At 37.0% G+C, this 10706-nt stretch overlaps 1 protein-coding gene across 1 annotated transcript; it reads right to left on the bottom strand.

The window, feature by feature from the left end:
- Positions 1-2125: 2125 nt before the first annotated feature.
- LOC143562613 (uncharacterized) lies at positions 2126-2536 on the bottom strand. Its single transcript, XM_077050366.1, has one exon. It carries the CDS (start codon positions 2534-2536, stop codon positions 2126-2128), a length of 411 nt encoding a protein of 136 aa, XP_076906481.1.
- Between the last annotated feature and the right edge of the window lie 8170 nt (positions 2537-10706).

Below are 10706 nucleotides of genomic sequence, written 5' to 3'. Positions count from 1 at the left end.
AGGTTGTTGATCAGTACTAATTACCTTACTGGGATACCTCTCCTCATCGTTGGGTATTTCACTCTTAGAGTCGTTTGGTTGATCAGACTAAAATAAATCAAAAAAATTTAAGGAATTTATTAATGGGTCAATATTTGTAGAGTCCCTATTTAAAGGTTTTTTTATCTTTGAAAGGATATATAGTTTCATAGAATTTTACATCTCTAGAAAAGATTATTCTATTTCGATCAAGACTCCCAAGTTTGTATCCTTTTTTAAAAGGGAAATACCCCAAGAAAACACATTTCTCAGCTTGATTCCTAAATTTATAATAAATATTTAAAATAGTGCTAAAACAAAGACAACCAAACGATCTAAGGTGATTAAGAGAGGGTTGAAAACCAAACATGAGCTCATAGGGATATTTGCCATTAAGAATGAAAGATGGAGTCATGTTAATTAAATAAGCAGCGGTAAGCAAACATTCAGACAAAAACGAAGAGGGATAACCCCTTGAAATAAAAGAGTCCTCGCAACATTTAATAGATGTCTATGTTTTCTTTCAACAATTCCGTTATGTTGTAAAGTATGTGTACATGTGGTTTAATGAATAATACCATTATTTCTTGTAAAAGTAGACATATGGTTGTTAACAAATTCAGAGCCATTATCACTTCTAAAAGCTTTTATAGAAGTATTAAATTGAGTTTTTACAAGATTAAAGAAACTTTGAATGTTGTAAAAAAACTCATCTTTGTTTTTTAATAGATAAATCCACACGCACCTTGAAAAATCATCCACAACAGTCAGAAAAAACGATACTCGTCATTACTTTTCACTTTGTAGGGACCCCAAACATATAAGTGAACCAGCTCTCCCACATGAGAAGTCATATGCTCACTAAGTGGAAAGGGTTCTCTATGTTGTTTGGCCTTGTGATATATATCACATGGGGATCTTTCACTTACGGTTTTGATTTCAACTCATTTTTTAGAACATTTAGAACTTGATTAGAAGGATGTCCTAACCTAGAGTGCCATAAATTTAAACATCATGACTATTAAAGCACACCTTAATAGGCTTAGAAGCATCACCACAAAAATATAACCCATCAATTTGACTATCAGTCACTAGAACTTTCTTTGTGTGCAAATTCTAAAGATAACAAGTATGCTCATCAAATAAGACACATAATTTATTTTCACTAACAAGTCTATAGATAGACATTAAGTTCACATAGTATTCAGGGATAACAAAAACATATGATAAAATGACCCTTTTGGTTAATTTTAAACGACCGATTTTAGTAACTTTAGCATTGGTACCATTCGGATGTTTAACAGAAATATTAAAATCAGATACATTTACAAGATCTATTAGACCTTTATCAGAATTAACATATGTTGGTTTGCCCCAAAATCTACAACCCACCTAGAGGTAATATTGGACGGAAAACTTGCAAAACCAAAAACATGTTTACTTAAAACATTGGAAGAAAAAAGACCAATGGAATTATCTCCAAAGTTTGTATTTTAAGGACCTTGAGTGTCCTTATCTTTAAGCAATCCCAAGAGTTGAGTTATCTGATCAGATGTGAGAGAAGGGGCAGAGGAAGAACTAACTAGCAGACATATCATGTAAGGATTTATTTGTCATGAAGTGATTAACACGATTGCCTTGATTATTTCCCTGCCCAGATTTAGACTTGTACCCTTGAGGATACCCAACAAGTTCAAAACATCTATCTACAATGTGGCCCAATTTGTGACAATGGGTGCATTTAAGGTTCGGATTAGGCCCTCTATAAAACTTCTTTTTGTTATCAGAAAAATTATTAAATTTAGACACAAAACCAACATTTTCACCTTTGGTCGGGTTATTACCAGTTCGATGTGATTCTTCCCTAGAAATGATTGAAAAAACATTTTTAATCGTGGGAAGTGGATCACGGGTTAAAAGACTAGTTCTAACTGGTTGATAAATGTCATCAAGACCCATTAAGAACTGCATTAGTTTTATTAATTGGGTGAAGTCATTGAATTCTTTTGAGGTCTTACACGAACATGAAGGGCAATTTCACCATAGCATCAAATTGCTTCCACATTGTATTTAGTTTGTGATAATAATCAGAAACAGAATTGCCATTTTAAGTCATAGAATTAATTTTTTGATATAAACTAAAAATCACCGACCCGTCAACTTTATCATATGTTTCTTTTAAATCATCCCACACATCAGATGCAAGTTTGGAATATACTTGACCCACATATAGTTCTTCACATATAGAATTAAGAATCCAAGTCAAGACAACCGAATTACACATTTCCCATTGTGAAGCTAAAACTTCATTTTCAATGGACTTTTTATAAGAACCATCAATAAAACCAACTTTGTTTTTTGCTTTCAAAGCTAATAAAAACGAGTTTGCCCAAAGAATATAATTTCCAGTGCCTTTTAGTTTAATATTCACAACAGTCAAACAACTTGAGTCACTAGCATAAAGAAACAAAGGATCACTAGCATCAAGTTTGCTAATTAAAGTTTCAGAAGTACCCATGAAAAACAAGAAAAAAACAAGCACACATAAATAAAACGACAAATTCTATCCGGATTACCACTCCATATTTATAACTATGCGAGCCAAAGATTGTGATTAACAAATAAAAAACAAATAGCAAGCAACAAATATGAGACAAAAAAAGAAAAAGAAAGAGATAGAACGATCTAACCCAGGGCGCCCAAGTTAGGGTGTTCCAAGCAGGTGTGATCGTTTGTAACTTTCACTTAGGGTTACCGAACAACTCACAAGCAAAGAAGAAGAGTAAACCCGTCCTCAGTCAATAATACCAAACTGTGCACTTTAATAGACAAGGATTTGAAGAGCAATCACCAGATCTCAAAAGAGTTGCAGCGGAAGAAGCAGAAGACAAGTCCATAAATTGATTTAAGCCAGAAGTCAATTAGGGAAAATAGAATAAAACCAGAAACCGATTAGGCGGATCTTGATACCATGTTATAAAACATGAATAATAACTTATTTATTCCAAAATGAATGCTTATTACACAAGGTTGCAACAAGATTAGAACAAGTGAGTACAAAACCCTATAACAAGATAGTAGAAAATATATTGATGAATAATTGTTGCTCTGTCCCTCTCACGATGAAGAGAACCCTCCATTTATATGGTAGTGGTGAAAGAATCAACAGCACATAATTCCAAGACTTTAGCCGGTGATTACGGGATCCAATTCCATGAAGACGCTCCTTTCCAAACAAGGGATGCAACTTGATAATAACACCGACAATGATACAACAAAGATATTTAGGCCCAAAAGACAAGATGGAAACCAGCCATATGCAAAATAAGAAAAAGCCCAGTAGTTAATAGAGGATTATAAATTGAAATAAATACTTATATTTTAACAGATAGCTTGTTTAGCCTTAACTGACACTTTGTTAGGCATGTTTGCAAATATTAAAGTATGTTTGTAAGACATTTGTAATATGTTTGTAAGATGATTGAAATTTTTAATTGAAGTAATGATGGTATGATTTCTACATTTATAATTTTATTCTTATTTTATAGTGTAAATAAATAATAATTGCAAGTAATCATATTTAATATGAAAAAACTTCCGCAGTGACATTTAATTTGGTGTGATTTATTAGCTAGGCAAAATTTATGTGCCACTACAGGTAGTATGACTATTTAACTAGAAAACGTTTTTATCAACAGAAAATTTGTGCCACGATTTCTAAAAAATGTGGCAAAAAAAGTGTGACTAAACTCGAAAACTTTGTTGTGGCAGATCAAAAAAGTGCAACTAAAAGGCTTTAGCGTCACCGCTTCTAGTGACACTTCTTTTGTGTGCCGCTCATTTCTAAAGGGGTCTTTAGCGCCTCTTTTTTGGTATTTTGTGGCACTTTTTGTATGCTGCTAAATGGCTTTTTGTTTGTAGTGTAAGCGAAGATTTAGGGAAACGATTATCATAGTATGAGTATGACGGGTATATATGTTTAGGTTATAACATTAAATTTGGGTCGAGTAAGGGATCCACGAGTGAAGGATAATGGGAAATGTTTTAGGCGGGATTTTAAGAGTGAGAGGAGCTGATAGAAGGACACGTGGCAAGGAAAACCTTTATTTATTAATTAGTATAGATAATTTTGGATCAACTGCTAGCTTAATTACACATCCAACACAAATGAATAATCATTTTGCTTGAAATATTAACTCCCATTATGAAAAAAAAAGTAGTTTTAGGTTTCAAGCAAAACTCCCTAAATAAACCATCGATCGAACATACCTCAAATTATTTTATCTTCAAAGAAACCTTAATGTATCCTCAAATAGTCAAACATCATGATAGTCACACTACCAACGAACTAGAGTAAAACTTTTTTACAATCAAGTAACATATTACAACATGTTTGAAAATTAAATAAATTATTTTCAAAACAGAGGAGGGTATAAAACCTAATTACTTAACCAGTTTAAAAAAAACAAAACAAATACTCGCCTACGGAGGGATTTGAACACTGGACCTGCCAGTTGGAATGCAGAATGCTTACCATTGGACTACAGATTCAGTTTTTTTATGGGTTCACTCAAAAAGTATATATGGGTTCACTCTCATATGTTATTAAGGTATTCTACGTAAATGTAACATCAAGGAAATTTCGGGCCAACAATGTCAACTTTCCAAAGTTAAGGGACTAATTCTGCCAAATCCAAACTCCGAGGTTAAAAATGAAAAATATATTTTTCTTGTCCTATCGCGCTACACGATGGGGACAAGGGACAAGCCATCGCGTATCGCGAAGGGACTTGGTCAAACCTTCTGGAAGGGTCAACACCGATACGCGATCGCTGGTTGAACCTACGTCATCGCGTATCGCGATGACGTGTCCTGACACCTCTGGCACAAGACTGCCACGCGTCCACACGTGGCACACCTCTCGCCACGTGTCCCGACACGTGGCAACACGTGGCACATCGTCTGCCACGTGTTAACACGTGGCACACCGTCTGCCACGTAGCAACACGTGGCAGACCTACGTTGTGACTGTGCGTAGCTACATCGCGCTACGCGATGGGTGACTAGGAGCCTATCGTGATAGGATCCAAAATTTTGCCTATAAATAGCAGGTCCGGGGTCTTCATAAACCACACCAAAATCAGTTCCCAATCCTCTCTCTAAACATCTCTCTACACCTCGAAATTCGTGCCAACGATCCACCTCGAAACCATGCCCCGATTCCTCGATAAACGTGCCATACCTCGATATTCGTACCACTCCCCGACGACATTCCGAGCAAGAAGGTGGTGACGTTTTTACAACTCGGCGATCACCTCGAAGTGCGTGCCGAGAAGATTTGGTGTCTCGATTTGCGTGCCAAAGGGAAGTGGCGATCAAGACGAGTGTTGAAAAGGCTAAGCGACGTAGAAGTGCTGCTCGAGTATCTAGGAAGTATTAAGCCGAGGAAAGGTAAGGCTTACTACTCGACTAAAATAATAATAAAATATTATAAAGGCTTAATGCCCTAAGTCGAAATTATACTCGATGTTTATGAAAAGAAACTATACAATAAAGAAAAGAAAAGAAGGAAATATAAAAGTGTAGGTATATATATGTGTGTGTGATTATATATATATATATATATATATATATATAATTCTTTGTTGTGAATATTATTTAAGTAATAAGGGTATTCTTAAATAATAAAAGAAAAAGAATACGTTTCTTAGAAAAGAAGAAACGTCGGGTTTTTATAATAAACTAAAGGTTTATAAATATTGCTTCTAAAACTAAAGGTTTTAAAGTAAAAGAAATGAACTAAAGGTTCATCGAGGTAATAAGACTAAAGGTCTTAAGCCGGATTGTATATCCGACTAATAAAAGTTTTACTCGTACTATAGGTGCGAGATAGCAAGAAAGATTACGCAAGGACGGTGTTGGAAACCGATCCCAATCAAAGGTGAATACGCCCCACTTTTACAAACTTGTTTTCAAATAAATAAACATGTTATGTGTAAAACTTTACATGAGACTAAGTGTCTCTAAAAACATTATGAATAAGAGTAAAAGCCTAGCCCTCAGGCTGTAGTATACGTTTGTCTGGATCCTTACATATGTGGTAAAATGCGGTGGGCACATCGCACCACGCCTGGTCACGACCTCCAGCCACGATGGGCCGAACCAAAGTATGTTCGAGTGAGAATGACCTTGTGTATATTTATGGTACCTAAGTACGTCGGGACGCTGCGGTGTCTTGTTGGGGTGACCTAGGTAGAGACTCGAGTTATAATGATATTTTTTTAACTTTGTTATTCCTAAGCCAAGATGGGCCGAGGCACGCGTAACCCTCGAGGGGTAACAAAGTAAAAGAAAATATTTTCGCGTCAGCATATTCACTAGCATTCGTTGCTGACGTATTTTTATAACATTTTGCAGGTAACCAAGATTAGAGCTAAAGGACGAAGGCTCAAGAATCCGATGGCTCGGATAAATTTTGTTTAAATCTTTAATATGATGCTTTTGTAAAAACATATAAACAAGTAAACCCAATCGAGACTTTTTGTCTCGACTTTTGAAATGTAAATATTTTACAACTTTAATCCTTATATTTTATAAAGTCTTCCGCTAACAAATCGTAACTCTGATTTATTTACAAATGTGGTACCAACTATCGAGTCACACGTCTAGGCCTAAGATGGGGGTGTGACAGGTTGGTATCAGAGCCATCGATCTTAGCGAATTGGGTATCATAAAACAATACCCAAGCTTCGATCCAAGCATAGGAAAATATTTTACTTGTTTATTTGAATAGGGATAAGATTGGCTGGTAACCCTTTCTTTCCTCTCTACATTCTAAACCACCCACCAAAGATGTCTTATGAGAAATTAATGGAGTATTATGATAATGAAGCAAGAAGAGTAAGGAAATACTACAAGTTCCCAAAAGACATCATGGATGAAGATTACTTTGAGGCCTTCTTTAGCCGCGACCAATACATTGAACAACCCAAACCGATATACTTCCCTGGGACTGAGCAATGCCCAATTAAACTACCCGATAGTCCACCACCACAAAGAATCGAACCCTCAAGACACTCGAGCTTTCATCCACCGACAATGCCTATTTATCAACCCATGAAAATACCAGCATACCATCCCTCAGAAATTCCCACCTACCAACCACCACAGGTACCACAATACTACCCAACCGGATATTTTCCAAATGCACACCCATCCTATACCTTCCTTTCAAACCGACCCATAAAGGAAGAACCAAAATCCCCATCCTCCGATTGGATGCAGTGCCACTCCGACCAGCGAAGGTGGCATACTAGAAGCTCTACTGCTCATGAAGTCAACTCACAACCCAACAATGGCGAAGGATCATCCCGCAAACCAAGAATGAGGGTGACGATGCCTTACGAAAGTTTCAAGATGCCCGCGATAATCTACGAAGCCACTCAGTATATGGAAGAGGAGGAAGAGCCTATGGAGGAAGAAGAGGAGGATCTCGAAGAAGAGGATCCTATGGGAGAAACCGAACCGGAAGAAGAGCATCCCGACAACCCTAATGAGATATCAACATCCATTGATGGATCGCTCACTTCCAACAACCCAAGCTACGATTCCGTCGATCCGTATGTCCAGTATCTTGAGCAGCTAAGGAACCAAGTTTCATCGAGCTTCCCGCCATTTCAAGGAAAGAGCCCTTCAATTCAAGAACAAGCTGATGAGATTCGCGAGCAAAATCAGGCCGCCAAGACATACCTCTACCTTGCATCTGATCAGACTTACGTCCCGTATCCTGAACCAAGAAACCACTTCGAGATGGTGACGCTGGGTTACCGTGACCCACCGCCACAATATGGATACCCCGACGTTATTCCACAGTCATATTGTAACGATTCCGACGAAACCCAGTATACCCTAACCGGTAGACAATGGTTACGTCATATTTAATGTCGGGTACATGAATTACCTTAGTAATTATACGAGAATACATGGTTCACTGTATTGATTGTACGTGAATATATAATTCATCGTATTGAATATGCGATCAATCGATCGATAGTTATTGAAACCCGAACGAATCGAGGGTTCAATTATAGACGATATCTATAATATTTAGTGATTTTACGAAGCATTAATGCTTCGGGATAAGTAAAGTACGGCACAGAAAAAGAATTTCGATTTAATGGTACGTCGGTACATTAAACGAAACTTTCAATACCAAACCGAGCAAGAGATGATCGATCAAGCCGAAAAAAAAAGATGCGTAATAATTAGTAATATGACGTTTTAAGTTAATAAATGTCATGATTTAAGTTTTTAAAGTTTTTAAATCGGTTTTATATAAATTTCATTTTTAAGCCGAAAAACGACCGTTTTAACCCCGTTTTAAGCCGAATTAAACATTTAACCGAAAAACGAACTGAACCAGATTATCCAAAACATTATCCGGATTACGGGAATCCAATTGTGTGGCCTAGAATGGAGAGGTGGGTCCCACCCCACCCCCCACATAGTCCGATCGGCCCAAGGGGTCTTCCCCATTATTTCATTTTCTTTTTTTCATCAAGCTAACCAACATTCTTCATCTCCTCTCAAGATCATGATCTAAAACCGAGACTTTTTAGCAAGAAAATAAAGTAAAGAATCGAGTTAATCACGTGTTCATCTTCGTTTCTTGAGTTGTTTGCAAGAAAATGAGGTTTCTAAGATGAAAACCGATTCTTGCGTGATCAAGTGATGTATACGGGTTATACAAGGGATCTTGGTCCAAGAAAGGAGTTAAACGAATCAAAAACGAATTTTTACGGGTTAAATCTTTGTTTTTGTATCATAACCGTAACCATGAAAGAAATGGCTTGATCGTGAGTGTGACTTGCTTGGTATTGTGGTATGTTGTTTGTAGGCTCTGTGTTTAGTGGTTGATAAGGCGGAAAGACGAGTTTGTAGCTTTTAGTGGCGGAAAACGAAAGGTATATTCGGTTTATGTTCGGTGTATGTGTTTTGGGACAGATTGTTGATGGTTTAGAGTTAGGTCATGAAATTTTACAGGGATGTTCTACACATGAAAATAAGAGTTCTGTGAATTTTTGGTAATTTTTGGACAAAGGATGAATATTTAGTGAATTTAATGCTCGGTTTTGGCCAGAAATGGTGAAAAATAGTTAAATATCTTGAAAAATTCTGGAAAATTGCAGATAAGCTTTTCATATAATGTATAAGTCACACACAAAATTTGAGATCAGTTGGAGAAGTCTAATTAGGCTTTTCGGTTAAACGAGTTCTAGGGTTTTCTAGCTCGGTTTTGGTGAAAATGGCATGAAAAGAGAGATTTTGGTTCTGGAAAAATTACAGGGGACTATGTGGATGGCAGGGGACATCCAGGAAAAATTTGGGATTTTTCTAAGGTCGTTTGGTATTTACGACATATTTAGTGTTTAAATGGTGTTTAAAAATAGATAAATAAATTTTAAATATAAAAATTAATCCTGGAAATATTTTTATGAAATTCCCCACTGTCAAAAAGTCTTTTGTGCAAAATTGCAAGATCCGAGATTAAACGGATAATTATTTGTGCTAATTATCAAACTTTTAAAGTTAAAACGCGTAAACCGGTGAAGTTCGCTTAAGCGAGCTGACTGGTGTATAAAAACCCTAAAAATGAACTATTTTCATATAATTGAGTCAAACAAGTAAAATTAAATCATCCGAAAATAATTCGGATGATTTGAGTAATTTTAACCTATTTTAACAGTTTCCGGTACGCCAAAGACGGAAACGGGTCCCACGGCCAATCGGGACGTCTAAACCGAGCTCTAAGTTCACGTATTTAACTAAATTATCAGTCAACAATTATTTTCGGGTCGTGTGTGACCAAACTCATTTTTGAAACGTAAAAACGGATAACCGTGCTAAGCACGCAAAACGAGAAAAACGAGTAATAGTAGTTGTGACCATGGAACTCTAAACGATCACAATCTGAGTCCGGAGAAGTGTATCTAGGTTAACATTGCCCCCAGAACGGGTACAGTGCTGGGTTAACAGTGCCCCCAGATGTACCGGTTAACTCGGTTAAAGTTATATTAATAATGAGTGTATAGTAACGATCGTAGGGATCATATTACAGATTGGACGTATTAACTGATAATGATTGTTGTTACCTGCTTGCATGTGCTAAGGCGAGTTTCACGAGCCCCTTTTTCTGAACTGTTTTTACATATTTTCTCGGGGCGGAAGCATGTTACTACTGAAATGTTTAAATACATACTGAACGCATGGATTTGCGTGGATTTATATATATTTTATTGTACGGGAATCGTACGGAAATGTACTAAGATGGTAATTGTCTGAGTTGCTAACATTCTAAGGCCCCGGAACACGAGTGATTAACTGAAAGCCGGTAGAGTGTGGATAGTACTATTGGTCTGACAAACCCAACTGGTCCGGCATGGACTTGCTGATGTTTCCCAGCCAGTTGCATATGTCTATTTTGTTGTTGATATATATTTTGCTATGTAATGTTAGACATAGCGGTTTGGGGCAGTTCCGTGGGCGGGGGATATGCCACGGGTCCGTGGGCGGGGGATATGCCACGGGGGTTGTGTGTGATAGTCAGAGGTTTCACTTGTGGGCTCAGCATAATTACATTGTAATTCTGGGTTAACATTGCCCCCGGAATGAGTACAGTACTGGGTTAA

The sequence above is a fragment of the Bidens hawaiensis genome, unplaced genomic scaffold (assembly GCF_021521415.1).
Source record: "Bidens hawaiensis isolate Kalapana, Puna unplaced genomic scaffold, B.hawaiensis_p1.1 tig00021043_1, whole genome shotgun sequence".
NCBI lineage: Eukaryota > Viridiplantae > Streptophyta > Magnoliopsida > Asterales > Asteraceae > Bidens > Bidens hawaiensis.
The sequence above is the reverse complement of the archived record's forward strand: the minus strand, read 5'-3'. Positions and strand labels throughout refer to the sequence as shown.

Coding starts and splice junctions, on each gene's coding strand:
- LOC143562613 (XM_077050366.1), bottom strand. CDS start 2,536: ATGGGTACTTCTGAAACTTTAATTAGCAAACTTGATGCTAGTGATCCT.